We start from the raw sequence: 16,835 nt of genomic DNA, 5'->3' as shown, positions 1-16,835 counted from the left end.
GGGCATTCCAGGCCCGGGGGAGGACGTGGACCGGGGGACGACGGCAGGACATATTCAATCGTATTTATTGAGCTGTACTAAGCGCTTAGTACAATTCGGCAACGGTCCCTACCCAACAACGGGCTCACAGTCTAGAAGGGGGAGACAGACCGCAAACCAGAACCAGTAGACAGGTGTCAATACCATAAGAATAAATAGAATTATAGCTACATACACATCATTAATAAAAACAGAGTAATTCATTCAATCGTATTTATTGAGCGGTTACTATGTACAGAGCACTGTACTAAGCGCTTGGGAAGTACAAGTCGGCGACCTATAGAGACGGTCCCTACCCAACAACGGGCTCGCAGTCTAGAAGGGGGGAGACAGACAGCAAAACAGAACAAATAGACAGGTGTCAATACCATCGGAATAAATAGAATTATAGCTATGTACACATCATTGATAAAATTAACAGAGTAATAAATATGTACAAATAAAATAGAGTAATAAATATGTGCAAATAGACACAAGTGCTGTGGGGAGGGGAAGGGAGTGAGGTAGAGGGAGGGAGGGCAGGCGATGGGGAGGAGGAGAGGGACCGTTTCTATATGTTGTTGATTGTACTTCCCAAGCGCTTAGTCCAATGCTCTGCACACAGCAAGCGCTCAATAAATACGACTGAATGACAGTAAAAAGAGAGGGGGGCTGTGTGACCTTGGGCAAGCCACTTAACTCCCCCTCCTCCCCCTCTCCATCCCCCCCGCCTTACCTCCTTCCCTTCCCCACAGCACCTGTATATACGTATGTACGTGTTTATTACTCTATTTATTGATTTCACTCGTACATATTTATTCTATTTATTTTATTCTGTTAATATATTTTGTTTTGTTCTCTGTCTCCCCCTTCTAGACTGTGAGCCCACTGTTGGGTAGGGACCGTCTCTATATGTTGCCAACTTGTACATCCCAAGCGCTTAGTCCAGTGCTCTGCACACAGTAAGCACTCAATAAATACGAATGATTGATTAAATACGATTGAATGAACGAATGAATGGATGAATGAATGAATGGATGGATGGATAGATGGGTGAATGAATGAATGGATGGATGGATGGATGGATGGGTGGATGGATGAGCCCACTGTTGGGTAGGGATCGTCTCTGCACACAGTAAGCGCTCAATAAATACGATTGAATGAATGAATGAATGGATGGATGGATGAATGGATGAATGAATGGATCGATGGATGGGTGGGTGAATGAATGAATGAATGAATGGATGGATGGATGGGTGGATGAATGAATGAATGGATGGATGGATGGATGGGTGGGTGAATGAATGAATGGTTGGATGGATGAAGGGATGGGTGGATGGATGAGCCCGCTGTTGGGTATGGACTGTCTCTGCACACAGTAAGCGCTCAATAAATACGACTGACTGAATGAATGGATGAATGAATGAATGAATGGATGAATGGATGAATGAATGGATGGATAGATGGATGGATGAATGGATGGATGGATAGCTGGGTGAATGAATGAATGAATGAATGGATGGATGGATGGTTGGATGGATGAGCCCGCTGTTGGGTAGGGACCGTCTCTGCACACAGTAAGCACTCAATAAATACGATTGAATGAATGGATGAATGAATGGATGGATGGATGGGTGAATGAATGAATGGATGGATGGATGGATGAGCCCACTGTTGGGTATGGACCGTCTCTGCACACAGTAAGCGCTCAGTAAATACGAATGAATGGATGGATGGATGGATGGATGGATGGATGAATGGATGGATGGATGGATGGATGGATGGATGGATGGGCCCGCAGTTGGGGAGGGACCGTCTCTATACGTTGCCAACTTGTACTTCCCAAGCGCTTAATACAGTGCTCTGCACACAGAAAGCGCTCAATAAATACGATTGAATGAATGAATTACTGGATGGATGGATGGATGAGCCCGCTGTTGGGTAGGGACCGCCTCTATACGTTGCCAACTTGTACTTCCCAAGCGCTTAATACAGTGCTCTGCACACAGTAAGCGCTCAATAAATACGATTGAATGAATGAATTAATGGATGGATGGATGGATGAGCCCGCTGTTGGGTAGGGACCGTCTCTATACGTTGCCAACTTGTACTTCCCAAGCGCTTAATACAGTGCTCTGCACACAGTAAGCGCTCCCAAGCGCTTAGTACAGTGCTCTGCACACAGCAAGCGCTGAATAAATACGCCTGAATGAGTGAATGAATGAATGAATAAATGAATACGATTGAATGAATGAATTGATGGATGGATGAATGAATGAATTAAGCGCTTAGTCCAGTGCTCTGCACACAGTAAGCGCTCAATAAATACGATTGATGATGATGATGATGATGATGATGATGATGATGATGATGAATGAATGAATGAATGAATGAATGAATGAATGAACGCACGCACGCACGCACGCACGCACGCACGCACTTGGGCCGCGGGGCCCCGGAGGCGTCTGGGGCGGATGGGGGCGGGGGGGAGGGAGAAGGGTGTGCGCATGCGCGGCAGGCGGGCGGTTAGATTTGAACTGCGCCACTGAGGTGAGAGGCCCAGGCCTGAGGCGGGCCTGTGGAGCCGCCTCTCCCTCACCGGCCCGGACCGGCTCGGACCGGCTCGGACCGGTCCGGACCAGAACGGCGGGGCGGGGCGGGGGGGGCCCGGGCACCGACGGACGGACGGACGAGGCGGCCCCGCTCCCCCGCCGTGGGCCGTCGGACCGAACCGAACCGGACCGGACCGGGAAGAGGCGGTTTGCGGCCCGAGCCTGAGGTGCCACCACACTTCGTCACCCTCCATTATACCCCCGCACACCCCACTCCTCGGGCCCCTCAGCCCCCCGTCATCCCCACGTCATTTAGTCAGTCAGTCGTATTTATTGAGCGCTTACTGTTTGCAGAGCACTGTACTAGACGCCTAACGTTTTCCTCCCTCAGCCCCCGGCTTCCCCCTCTTCGTCGTCCCCGGCTCATTTTTCTCCCTCAGCCCCCGGCCTTCTGCCCTACGTCATTCACTCATTCAGTCGTATTTATTGAGCGCTTACTGTGTGCAGAGCACTGTACTAAGCGCTTAACGTTTTCCTCCCTCAGCCCCCGGCCTCCTACCCCCCGTCGTCCCCACGTCACTCATTCATTCAGTCGTATTTATTGAGCGCTTACTGCGTGCAGAGCACCGTACTAAGCGCCTAACGTTTTCCTCCCTCAGCCCCCGGCTTCCCCCTCTTCGTCGTCCCCGGACCGTTTTTCTCCCTCAGCCCCCGGCCTCCTGCCCCCCGTCGTCCCACGTCACTCATTCAGTCAGTCGTATTTATTGAGCGCTTACTGCGTGCAGAGCACTGTACAAAGCGCCTAACGTTTTTCTCCCTCAGCCCCCGGCCTCCTGCCCCCCGTCGTCCCCCCGTCATTCATTCATTCAGTCGTATTTATTGAGCGCTTACTGTTTGCAGGGCACTGTACTAAGCGCCTAACGTTTTCCTCCCTCGGCCCCCGGCTTCCCCCTCTTCGTCGTCCCCGGCTCATTTTTCTCCCTCAGCCCCCGGCCTCCTGCTCCCCGTCATCCCCAGGTCATTCATTCAGTCGTATTTAGCACTGTACTAAGCGCCTAACGTTTTCCTCCCTCAGCCCCCGGCTTCCCCCTCTTCGTCGTCCCCGCATCATTTTTCTCCCTCAGCCCCCGGCCTTCTGCCCCACGGCATTCATTCAGTCAGTCGTATTTATTGAGCGCTTACTGTGTGCAGAGCCCTGTACTAAGCGCCTAACGTTTTCCTCCCTCAGCCCCCGGCTTCCCCCTCTTCGGCGTCCCCGACTCATTTTTCTCCCTCAGCCCCCGGCCTCCTGTCCCCCGTCGTCCCCAGGTCATTCATTCAATCGTATTTATTGAGCGCTACTGCGTGCAGAGCACTGTACTAAGCGCCTAACGTTTTCCTCCCTCAGCCCCCGGCTTCCCCCTCTTCGTCGTCCCCGGACCATTTTTCTCCCTCGGCCCCCGGCCTCCTGCCCCCCGTCGTCCCCACGTCATTCATTCTTTCAGTCCTATTTATTGAGCGCTTACTGCGTGCAGAGCACTGTACTAAGCGCCTAACGTTTTCCTCCCTCAGCCCCCGGCTTCCCCCTCTTCGTCGTCCCCGGACCATTTTTCTCCCTCGGCCCCCCGGCCTCCTGCCCCCCGTCGTCCCCAACGTCATTCATTCATTCAGTCCTGTTTATTGAGCGCTTACTGTGTGCAGAGCCCTGTACTAAGCGCCTAACGTTTTCCTCCCTCAGCCCCCGGCTTCCCCCTCTTCGTCGTCCCCGGCTCATTTTTCTCCCTCAGCCCCCGGCCTCCTGCCCCCCGTCGTCCCCAAGTCATTCATTCAGTCAGTCGTATTTATTGAGCGCTTACTGCGTGCAGAGCACTGGACTAAGCGCCTAACGTTTTCCTCCCTCAGCCCCCGGCTTCCCCCTCTTCGTCGTCCCCGGACCATTTTTCTCCCTCGGCCCCCGGCCTCCTGCCCCCCGTCGTCCCCACGTCATTCATTCATTCAGTCCTATTTATTGAGCGCTTACTGTGTGCAGAGCACTGTACTAAGCGCCTAACGTTTTCCTCCCTCAGCCCCCGGCTTCCACCTCTTCGTCGTCCCCGGACCATTTTTCTCCCTCGGCCCCCGGCCTCCTGCCCCCCGTCGTCCCCACGTCATTCATTCTTTCAGTCCTATTTATTGAGCGCTTACTGCGTGCAGAGCACTGTACTAAGCGCCTAACGTTTTCCTCCCTCAGCCCCCGGCTTCCCCCTCTTCGTCGTCCCCGGCTCATTTTTCTCCCTCAGCCCCCGGCCTCCTGCCCCCCGTCGTCCCCAAGTCATTCATTCAGTCAGTCGTATTTATTGAGCGCTTACTGTGTGCAGAGCACTGTACTAAGCGCTTAACGTTTTCCTCCCTCAGCCCCCGGCTTCCCCCTCTCCGTCGTCCCCGGCTCATTTTTCTCCCTCAGCCCCCGGCCTTCTGCCCCACGTCATTAATTCATTCATTCAGTCGTATTTATTGAGCGCTTACTGCGTGCAGAGCACTGGACTAAGCGCCTAACGTTTTCCTCCCTCAGCCCCCGGCTTCCCCCTCTTCGTCGTCCCCGGACCATTTTTCTCCCTCGGCCCCCGGCCTCCTGCCCCCCGTCGTCCCCACGTCATTCATTCATTCAGTCCTATTTATTGAGCGCTTACTGTGTGCAGAGCACTGTACTAAGCGCCTAACGTTTTCCTCCCTCAGCCCCCGGCTTCCACCTCTTCGTCGTCCCCGGCTCATTTTTCTCCCTCGGCCCCCAGCCTCCTGCCCCCCGTCGTCCCCACGTCATTCATTCAGTCAGTCGTACTTATTAAGCGCTTACTGTGTGCTGAGCCCTGTACTAAGCGCTTAACGTTTTCCTCCCTCAGCCCCCGGCTTCCCCCTCTTCATCGTCCCCGGTTCATTTTTCTCCCTCAGCCCCCGCCCTCCAGCTCCCCGTCATCCCCAGGTCACTCATTCAATCGTATTTATTGAGCGTTTACTGTGTGCAGAGCGCTGTACTAAGCGCTTAACGTTTTCCTCTCTCAGCCCCCGGCTTTCCCCTCTTTGTCGTCCCCGGCTCATTTTTCTCCCTCAGCCCCCGGCCTCCTGCTCCCCGTCGTCCCCAGGTCATTCATTCAATCGTATTTATTGAGCGCTTACAGTGTGCAGAGCACCGTACTAAGCGCTTAACGTTTTCCTTCCTCAGCCCCCGGCTTCCCCCTCTTCGTCGTCCCCGGCTCATTTTTCTCCCTCAGCCCCCGGCCTCCTGCCCCCCCCCCCCCCCCGTCGTCCCCAGGTCGTTCATTCAATTGTATTTATTGAGCACTTGCTGTGTACAGAGCACTGTACTAAGCGCTTAACGTTTTCCTCCCTCAGCCCCCGGCCTCCGGCTCCCCGTCCTCCCCGGGTCTTTCTCCCCCTCAGAATCCCGGCCTTTTGCTCCCCGTCATTATTACTCTATTTTATTTGTACATATTTATTCTATTTATTTTATTTTGTTAATATGTTTTGTTCTCTGTCTCCCCTTTCTAGACTGTGAGCCCACTGTTGGGTAGGGACCGTCTCTAGATGTTGCCAACTTGTACTTCCCAAGCGCTTAGTACAGTGCTCTGCACACAGTAAGCGCTCAATAAATACGATTGAATGAATGAATGAATCCCCGGGTCGTTTTCCCCCCTCAGCCCCCGGCCTCCCGCTCCTCGTCCCCCCCCACTTCATTTTCTTCCTCGGCCTCCTGCTCCCGGTCATCCCCGGCTCATTTTCCTCCCTCAGCCCCCCGGCTTCCCCCTCTCTGTCATCCCCGGGTCGTTTTCTTCCTCAGTCCCCGGCCTCCTGCTCACCGTCATCCCCAGGCCGGTTTTCCTCCCTCAGCTCCCGGCCTCCTGCTGCCCCTCAGGCCCCCTACTCCCTGTCCTCCCCGGCTCATTTTCCTTCCTCCCTCAGCCCCCGGGTCGTTGCCCCCTGTCAGGCCCTCCTCCCCCTACTCTCCGTCATCCCCAAGTTGTTTTCCTCCCTCAGGCGGCCTCCTGCCACTTGTCACCCCCACGTCATTTTCTTCCTCAGCCCCCGGCCTCCTGCTCCTCCTCAGGCCCCCTACTCCCCATCCTCCCCGGCTCATTTTCCTCCCTCAGCCCCTGGCTTCCCCCTCTTCGTCATCCCCGGGTCTTTCTCCCCCGTCAGGCCCTCGGACCCCTCCTCCCCGTTCTCCCCCTCAGCCCCAGGCCTCCTGCTCCCCATCATCCCCAGATCATTTTCTTCCTCAGCCCCCAGCCTCCTGCTTCATGTCATCCATGGGTCATTTTCTTCCTCAGCCCCCGGCCCCCTGCTCCATGTCCTCCTTGCGTCATTTTCTTCCTCGCCTCCTGCTCCCCCTCAGGCCTCCTGTTCCCTTCACCCCCAATCCAGCCCCCGATTTCCTGATCAACAACCGGACAGGCCCCTCCATCCCCGCCAGCAGCCTCTCTCCTTGCCCGTGTCCCCTTGGCAGCCCACCTACCCATCCAGCCGCTGATGCCAAAATCCTCCCTGCCCGGGCCCTATCTTTATTAATAATGATGGCATTTATTAAGTGCTTACTATGTGCAAAGCACTGTTCTAAGTGCTGGGGTAGATACAAGGTGATCAGGTTGTCCCACGGGGGGCTCACAGTCTTAATCCCCATTTTACAGATGAGGTAACTGAGGCACAGAGAAGTTAAGTGACTTGCCCAGAGTCACACAGCTGACAACTGGCAGAGCCGGGATTTGAACCCACAACTTCCGACTCCAAAGCCTCTGCTCTTACCACTGAGCCACGCTTTATTACCTGCCTGCCCGGGCACACACCATGCCAATAGGAGCTAACAAGCCCTGTCTGTCCTCTAGAAGCTTCTACTCTTTAAAAGGACCCCAGGGGTCACGGGCTCCCCATAACAGAGCACCTCTAGGCAAGTCAGGGCAGCCTGGAAGACCAGGGAGAGGCATTGATTGATCCAATTCATGGTATTTATCGAGCGCTTACTGCGTGCAGAGCATTGAGCTAAATCTCCTGAGGATGCGCCTTCTAGCCCTAAAGTGAGATAGGCTGAGATTGGGAGGGGGATGAGCTCAATGTGAAGAGGAAAAGGCATGCTAAACCTGGTTTGAGACTCAAGGTATTTGGAGTGTTGGCACTTAAAATCATCCCTGTACCCAGTTTTTCTTCTTTCTTATGTTATTTTAGTGGCTGCTGACCCTGCTGGGTGGCAAGCTAGCTAGGAATCATGTCTACTGTACTCTTTCAAGCACATAATTCAGGCTCTAAACAAAGTAGATATTCAATAAATGCTATTGATTGGTGGTTTGTAGATTCAGTAGAAGGGGCTTCTTCAAGCTTGTGTGGGTATTTTTTTTTGTTTTTTTTTAATGGTATTTAAGTGCTAACTATGTGTCAGGCATTTTACCAAGTGCAGGGGTAGATGTAAGGTAATCAGGTGGGACACAGTCCCTTTTCCACATTAGGTCACAGTCTTAATCCCTATTTTACAGATGAGGTAACTGAGAAACAGAAAAGTTAATTCATTCAATCATATTAAGCACTTACTGTGTGCAAAGCACTGTACTAAGCAGTTGGGAAGTACAGTATAACAGAAACACATTTTTTGCCCACAACAAGCTTCACAATCTGGATGGGGAGACAGACATTAATATAAATAAATAAATTACAGATATATTCAATAGTGCTGCGGGGCTGGGGGGAAGAAATGAAGGGAGCAAGTCAAGGCAACGCAGAAGGGAGTGGGAAGGCTTCTTGGAGGAGATATGACTTCAAGTTAAATGACTTGCTCAAGGTCACATAGCAGACAAGTGGCAGAGCCACTCTGTGTTTGTACTTTAATCAAAATGGTCAGCTCTAGACTAAGGAGTCTCAGTTCAGAGATTAGATGCTCCCTTGGTTGCGACTGAGGCTAGCCTAGGTAGAGGAGGCTCCAAGGAGGAATAAACGGAGAGAAGAAGAGGTGGACAGACTAGAGGAAATCATGTCAGCTTGCCCACCGCTAGAGAGTTCAAGTCCAGGAGAAAGGACAAAATTTCCTGGTATCCAAAGGCAGCTCCGAAGACTGTGAGCCCATTGTTGGGTAGGGACCGTCTCTATATGTTGCCAACTTGTACTTCCCAAGTGCTTAGTACAGTGCCCTGCACACAGTAAGCACTTAATAAATACGATTGAATGAATGAATGAAATAGCATTGTGATGGGTGATTTTTTTTTTTTTTTTACAAGTGCACAGAGTGGGGTGTAGGTCACATATGGTTCTCTTCTGCTAAACCCACTCCCCAACAAAATCTCCCCATCAGTAACATTATCGTCAAGCAGGAAGGGCTGTCTGTCTCTCATACATGTGAATTATTTCAGCCACACTTGCAACTGTAAATAGGACCTCCACAATTTTTGAAGTGTTACTAATCAATCATATTTACTGAGCACTTACTGTGTGCAGAGGACTGTACTAAGCACTTGGGAGAGTACAATATAACAGTTGGTAAACACGTTCCCTGCTCACAATGAGCTTACATTCTAGAGGGGAGACAGACATTAATATAAATAAATAAATGATGGACACGTAGATAAGTGCTGTGGGGCTGAGGGAGGGGTGAATGAATGAAGGGTACAAATTCCAGTGCAAGCGTGAACTAGGAGAAGAGATGAGGGCTTAATCATGGAGGGCCTCTTGGAGGAGATGTGCTTTTAAAAAGCTGGGTTGGAGTAGAAGAACACTGGGTTGAGGTAGGAGGGGACATGGTGATTGAGGGCTTTAAAGCTGATGGTGAGGAGTTTCTGTTTGAAGCCGAGATATCCTCCTAATAACCTAACACGAACATTGCAGTCTCCAAATTAGCTACTAAATATGGGAGAGCTTTCTCCTGTGGTTGGTGATTTTTCTTTTTCTTTGTAAATAAGACCATAAGCAATGTTGTCATTGGTCAAATCAATGTTCCGTCTCCAACATTAGGCAACTGGGGCGTGGGGGAACCATGGATGGTTGCTCTCCTGAGTATCCATCTTTATGTTTAGGGGAACACCCTTAATGTTTCCTCTATATCCTAACCACCAATGAAGAGGTATTTATGAATAAAGACCTTTGACTTCATTTGTTATTATATGACATGCCCTTTTAAGTGGAAAATATGACTTGAAAAGGGTTGACTCAAGCAAGACTGGTTTTGTTTTCTAACCTATTAAAATCCGAGTCCAAGTTGGATGCAGAAATGTTTATTTAATTTGCTTTCTTTATATCTATCTAGTTGGATGCAGAAATGTTTATTTAATTTGCTTTCTTTATATCTAGTTGGATGCAGAAATGTTTATTTAATTTGCTTTCTTTATATCTATCTAGTTGGATGCAGAAATGTTTATTTAATTTGCTTTCTTTATATCTATCTATCTACATATGTACATATACCTATATCTATTATTTATATTGAGGGGTGTGTGTATGTGTGTTTGTGTGTTTATTTTGTCTTCTCCAAAATTGATTACCGGAATGAGGTGCAGAAGTCTTTCCAAAATAATGACCCACAGATTCTCGTTAATAACTCATTTAGGTTCTTTGTTATTCTGAAGCTTGGGCCTTGTTTGCTCTATTGTCCTCAAGTGGGTGTATTTATGGAAAATACATGTAGCAGTGAGGCGGGAATATAATTTTTATGTTGGAGATGTTGGTTCAGCGCACACCCTATAATTTCTCTGTTGCTCTCAAGAATAATTCATTTAGATTTAATCAGTTGTCTTTGTACACGGGTACCTCTAATTCAGTTTTGTTTTGCTGCCTTGCATAGAGCTGCAGTCCATTTCAGAGTTCAGCTATTCAGACTCCTTTTTAAAAGCACAGGGCCACTCAAGAAGATTTGATGAGGCTGACAGTTCATTTTTTGAAGGGGCTTTCAGGAGGCTTTTAAGATGGGGAAAACTGTGACCCAGTGAATTGTGTTGGAGAGGGAAAGGAGTTCCAGGCTGAAGGATCAATAAATTAATCAATCAGTAGTATTTATTGAGCACCTACCTTGTGCAGGTCTTGGTACTCCTAGGAGAGTACACTAGAGGTAAAAGACAATCTCTGCCTCCTAGGAGTTTACGATATAATGGGGGAGAGTCACACAATAACAACAATAATTATTATTTTCATTACCATTATATTTTTTGTTAAATGCTTACTGTGTGTCAAGCACTGTTAAGCACTCATATGCCAAGCATTGTACTAAGCACTGGGGTAGATACAAGATACAGGAAGCATTGCAGTCTAATGGATAGAACAAGGGCTAGGACTTGAGTTTAGTGGGTTTTTTTTTATATGTGTGTGTGTGTGATTTTTGTTATGTTATTTGTTAAGCACTGTGTGCCAGACACACTGTACTAAGTGCTGGGATAGATACAAATTAATCAGGTTGGACACATTCCCTGTCCCACATAGGGCTCACGGTCTTAATCCCCGTTTTAAGGATAAGGGAACTGAGGCACAGAGAAGTGAAGGGACATGCCCAAGGTCACACAGCCGACAAGAGGTGAGTTCTAATCCCGCCGTGCTACTTGTCTGCTGTGTGACCTTAGGCAAGTCGCTTCAATTCTCTGTGCCTCATTACCTCATCTGTAAAATGGGGGTTAAGGCAGTGAGCCCCATATGGGACATGGATTGGGTCCACCGTGATTATCTTGTATCTATCTCAGCACTTGGTACAATGCCTGACACGTAGTAAGCGCTTAACAAATTCCATTAGAAATAAAAAAACCTTGTAAAGATTTCAGAAATGATTTACAGATAGGAGGAAGAAAAGTGCCGAAATAGTACAGTGAATTTATCAGTACGTATTAAATGCAACAGGTAGCTGTGAGGACATAAATGCTTAGGTAGCAAGCAGCACTGAGGATAGGTTTTGGGAAGAAAAACAGTAATTGGGGATGGCCTCCTGGAAGAGGGGGCTTTCAAGAGACTTTGAAGGTGGGGAAAATTGTGGTCTGGTGGATTGTGCTGGGGAGGGAAGGGAGTTGAAGCCAGAAGGAAGGATCAGTTAGTCATTGTGGCCTTTTCTGAGAATTTACTGGTGGCGGTGCATATAGACTGTGTCCTACCTGAGTATCTTGTACCTACCTCAATGTGTTAGTACAGTGCTTGGCGCATAGTAAGTACTTAAATACCAGTTGTTATTATTATTATTGCTAATAATAGGTTATAATTATAATTATTATTAATAATAATTATAAATATTATTAATAGTTATAATAAGTTATTATTATTGCTAATATTACGATTATTTATTAACCAGACTTCCTTGCAAATTAGGAAGGAGGAAGAAAACTGTGAGTCATCATAATTAGACAAATCATTACTGGCTTTCTCCAGGGTGTAGGGATTCTCCAGAGGTGGCAGCCCCTCCCCAGCCAGATTGCCACACCAGAGCACTTTTTGCTTCCACTTGTCTGCTGTATGACCTTGGGCAAGCCACTTTACTTCTCTGTTCCTCAGTTACCTCATCTGTAAAATGGGGATTACGATTGTAAGCCCTATTTGGGACGGGGACTGTATCCAACGTGATTAACTTGTATCTACCCCAGTGCTCAGAACAGTGCTTGGCACACACTAAGTGCTTAACAAATACCATGAAAAAGAAGTCAAAGTCAGTCCCATGACCTGGAATCTTTGCTGTGGGTCAGAACTTCCCTCCCTCCACACAGACTTAACCCTGTGCCTTTCTTCCAGTGAAAGTTCTCTTCAAAGATGGATAAAATCTACTCTGAAGCCATGGAGGAAAAGTAAGTTGTCACCACGTTTTCCAAGAAAAGTTTACCCAGCCCGAACTCTCTGCTGGCTCCCGAAATCTTAAATTTTCCATTTGATCCCGAAGCAAGAAGGTGAAATCTAAGTCCCAGCCTTCTTTGGCTTTGTTATGTTATCTCAGAAGGGCCAACCTGCCTGGAATTAGGGGCGTGGGGACCCTGGGGGGAGATGATATTTTCAAATAAAAAATTGAAACACTTTTTCACCTAAATAAATCTCCCTTTTTCAGTTGGTTTGGCTATGTAATGTCGAATCTATTCAGCCCGGCCGGATTGTGTTACACTACCCTTCTGGTGGATTTTATGACATTATTTTGCGGAACTGTGGTTGGGCTCCAGTTACCTTTAGTGTGAGGAGAACTGGTGCTGAGAGAACGGTTAATTAGCTTGGGTCACCCCAGTCTCCTGCTGTGGAAGCCAGGCCCATCCGGAGAGTCCCCCGGGATTTGAGAGCAGGAAGCCCCAGTCAGCCCAGCAAAGTGTCATCCTAAAATGTTGGAAAATGGCATCTCTGTTTCCGTTGCGGGGCCTAGCGGGAACTAAGTGCTCTTCCTCTGTCTTTCCCCCTTCCAGGGAGCTCACCCTTCCCACACAGCGACGCTCCTCGGTGAGTACAGCCCCGTTCGGTTTCCCAAAGCGAGGATGAAGTTCCCGGCAGCAGCCATCCTCCCAAATGGGGGACTCTGTCGTCGGAAGAATGATGTTGGAGATTGGCGGGGACTGGTCTCTGAGCTGCTTCCTCGAAGCCAAATCTATTGCCTCCCACCTAGGGATTCAGGGGGAAAGTTCCCCATTCGGTTTGGCTTTACCGCCAGCCTCTAAAATCATTTCATGTTGAAATGAAATCATTCCAGTCTGTGCAGGGTGGAGGATTGCATAGGAAAACCCCAGGAACTAGTAGAGCACAGGCCTGGGACCTGGGTTCTAATGCCGCCTCTGCCACTTGTCTGCTGTATGACCTCAGGCAAATCACTTCAGTTCTCTGTGCCTCCGTTACCTCATTTGTAAAATGGGGATTAGACCATGAGCCCCTTGGGGGACATGGACTGTGTCCAACCTGATCAGCTTGTATCTACTCCAGCGCTAAGTACAATACCTGGTATATAGTAAGCGTTTTACAAATACCATTTAAAAAAAAGTGGCCGTTCCCACAAAGGGCTGGGAAATTTTATTTTCAAGATGTCAAAGCGAGGTACAAGGTGGGTGGGTGTGAATAGGAGGGCAGAGGTGGTTCAGAGTCAGACGTTCCGCATGATCCATTATTCCCAACAATTGAGCGTGGGACGGGCGCTGCCAGAGATGCAGAAGAAAAATGTCCCCTTGAAATCCTGAGAAAGGTGACCTGTTTCCAGACATGAAAGCCGCGAGCAGGGTGAGCTGCAAATCCAAGCCCAGCTCCCCTTCCTCCCCTGATGCCTGGAGGTGGCATGGGGTGCAGTTGGGAAGCTGCTGGGAATGGGACGTGGGGTGGGAGACAAGACCCCCTTCGGTAAATACCCATTTTCCAGGATTTATCAGTTCTACCCCTGAGCTGGGTGTGCTTTTGAATGGGCAGAGTGCCTTATGGGGTGGGGCTGGACAGGAGAGCCTGTTGCTCCTCAATTCAATTTTTAAAGTAGTAATAGTAGTAGTAGTAGTAGCAGTAGTAGTAGTGATAGAAGCAGCAGTAATAATAATAATAATAATAATGATGGCATTTGTTAAGCGCTTACTATGTGCAAAGCACTGTTCTAAGTGCTGGGTGGTCTACAAGGTGATCAGGTTGTCCCACATGGGGCTCACAGTCTTAATCCCCATTTGACAGTCTTAATTCCCATTTGACCTGAGGTGGTGGATTTCTTAACATGAGCACGTTATAAACCCTTTAGCCCAATTTAAGAAGGGAGCGAACTTCTTAAAGTGGCTTCTTAAGTTCTTAAACTTCTTAAAGGCCCAGAGAAGTGAAGTGACTTGCCCAAAGTCACACAGCTGACAAGTGGCGGAGCTGGGATTAATAATAATAATGGCATTTATTAAGTGCTTACTATGTGCAAAGCACTGTTCCAAGCACTGGAGAGGTTACAAGATGATCAGGTTGTCCCAAGGTGGGGCTCACAGTCTTCATCCCCATTTTCCAGATGAGGGAACTGAGGCCCAGAGAAGTTAAATGACTTGCCCAAGGTCACACAGCTAATTGGCGGAGCCGGGATTAGAACCCATGACCTCTGGCTCCCAAGCCCCTGCTCTTTCCACTGAGCCACGCTGATTCTATAGTGATAGATTATAAATTATGTATTTATATCAATGTCTGTCTCCCCCTCTAGACTGTAAGCTCACCGAGGGTGGGGAACGTGTCTGCCAACTCTGTTGTATTGTACTCTCCCAAGGGCTTTAGAACAGTGCTGTCGACCGAGTAAGCGCTTAATAAATACCATTGATTGATTGATAGTATTTATTAAGTGCCCGCCTTATGCAGAGCACTGGACTAAGCAGCAGGAAACAAGCACATATTGAGCCTGTAGCCCCTGGCTTCCGGGGCCTCACGTTCTAAGAATTAGGTGGGGTGGCGTTTGGCCAGAGACATATAATGAAAGATGAGAAAAATTGAAACAAAAAACAACGTAAATGATGGAACCCAAGCGTCCAACAGGGACCTCGTAGCGCCCAAGTCATCCGGGGTCAGGTCCCACACAGAGATTTGCCGTCGTATTCAATGTTGTAGAGGCCTTGGGCTGCTGCAGTTTGGATGGCCCTTCCCAGCCCCACCGGCACAAGGCACGTCGAGAGCGGAGAGGCCCCAGGTGGCCCTGCCGGGCTTCTCCGTAACTTCGTTTGGTAGTCCGGCGATCGGGAGGCTGAACAACTCTCTCTCCAATCCGAGCCACTGTGCCCTTCTGCTCCCGGGAGCGGAGTGACTCACACGTGGCCCCCAGGGCCGGGGGACATGGGGAGAAAAGACCAGTCTCTGCACCCTAATGCGGTTTAGTTTTTTCAGTCTAGCGTTTGAGAGGTATGAAAACTCAAAATTCACAGAAGATGGTGGGAAGTTCAACTTTCCGAACCCGAGATGGTGGATTTCTTTACGTGAGCACGTTCTAACCCCTTTAGCCCAATTTAAGAGGGGAGCGAACTTCTCAAAGTGGGGAAGGTAGCTAGGTAGTCAGGGCTTTGGAACCGCAGAGGGGTTTCGGAAGCGTGGATCCGACCGGGTGGCTGGCAGCTTGAAAATCGGTGAATCCTCTGGGATCATTTCTAAACGCATAGAAAATCTGTCCTGCTCCTTTTCCCTCCCCACCGACTCCCAAAAGCAAGATGGTCAGTAGTCCTACCTTGGTTTACCTTGTCCATTTTCCGTCCATGTCCCCGTCGGGGACAGACTACTGGGCAATGGGTTGCAGGATGTAATTTCTCTCGGAGCATTTGAGGTGTAGGAAGCCCCAAGGAGTAACAACAGGGTGAAAAGCCTCCAAAGGCAGCAGCAGCAGGGACGGGATATCTCCATGGGATGGGGCGGGTTTGGGGGGTTGCCTGCCACTCTGCCTCTGGATTCCAGTTTGGACCTGAAAAAGCTGATGGCTAGCGGACACGCCAGGATCGTTTTCTGAAAAATAATGACTGTTCCCCTTAGATCTTGAAACTTCCCCGGAGCCCACTGCGAGACCTCGGAAGTGGAAATGAAATCATTCAGGTAGGTCCCCTAGGAGTGCGTCCCTTTTCCGTTTTCAGTTATAACTGGCTCTGGAAGCGTGCCGTATTAGGAGAAAGGCTAAACTAGAACAAGAAAGACAAAACGCAAGTAATGTGGTGGAAGAAGACGGGGGCGGGGGAGTGTCCCAAATTGTTGTTTGCCATTACACGTGCACCGGTAAACAATCAGTACTAACAGTACTGTTTTCATTAAATATGGTTCATGACCACAGATTTGTGCAGCTGAAGACTTTTGGTTCCCTTTTGGTCGGTACGAACCTTTTCATATCACTAGATTTCTCTCTCTCTCCATTCCTACCGTGTCATCCATCATCCAGTGACACAAAATGCCTTTACAATGCAGACCCTGTGCTGGAGACCAGCTAAAGTGATTTCAAAAGCAGTCTTGACTCAGGCTGCCTCAGCTTCGATATTAAAGGAAAGGATTCGGATGGGGCTCACACCGACTAAAGTGTTGGTCCGAGTGCCGTTTCACTTGGGGGAGGGTGGAGGATCAGCCCCTTCCTCGGGCCTGTGAAGCCAGAAATGACTCTGGTCGCCCGATCGTCGGCCGTGTGCTCTCTTCCCTTAGGATGTCGGTACCGTGAAAGGCCGGAAGAGCTCTCGACGAGTCAGTTTTGCTGAAACTATAAAGTAAGTAACGGTGGGAATTAATCAGTGGTATTTTTTCAGCATCCAAATAAGTCAGGTGAAATAGTTGGGTAAATAATTGAGTTTACAAGTAAATACCTGGTTATAAATATGTACTGAGAAGCAGGGTAGCCTAGTGGATACAGCATGGGCCTCGGCGTCAAAAGGAACCTCTCTGTGCCTCAAT

The 16,835-nt window shown here is 49.2% G+C and overlaps 1 protein-coding gene across 1 annotated transcript in view; it reads left to right on the top strand.

The window, feature by feature from the left end:
* The first annotated feature begins 2,740 nt into the window (after positions 1-2,740).
* Positions 2,741-16,835, top strand: part of KNL1 (kinetochore scaffold 1) — a 46,445-nt gene continuing 32,350 nt past the window's right edge. Inside the window, exons 1-5 of the mRNA XM_038741158.1 lie at positions 2,741-2,797; positions 12,255-12,307; positions 12,905-12,938; positions 15,939-15,998; positions 16,590-16,651. Of these exons, the coding sequence (XP_038597086.1) occupies positions 12,273-12,307; positions 12,905-12,938; positions 15,939-15,998; positions 16,590-16,651 (191 nt within the window). The 5' untranslated portion in view covers positions 2,741-2,797; positions 12,255-12,272. The remainder of the gene's footprint in view (positions 2,798-12,254; positions 12,308-12,904; positions 12,939-15,938; positions 15,999-16,589; positions 16,652-16,835) is intronic.

Source organism: Tachyglossus aculeatus (genome assembly GCF_015852505.1).
Source record: "Tachyglossus aculeatus isolate mTacAcu1 chromosome 12 unlocalized genomic scaffold, mTacAcu1.pri SUPER_6_unloc_1, whole genome shotgun sequence".
In the NCBI taxonomy this organism is placed as follows: Eukaryota; Metazoa; Chordata; class Mammalia; order Monotremata; family Tachyglossidae; genus Tachyglossus; species Tachyglossus aculeatus.
Note: the sequence above shows the minus strand (reverse complement) of the source record. Positions and strands in the feature narration are given on the sequence as shown.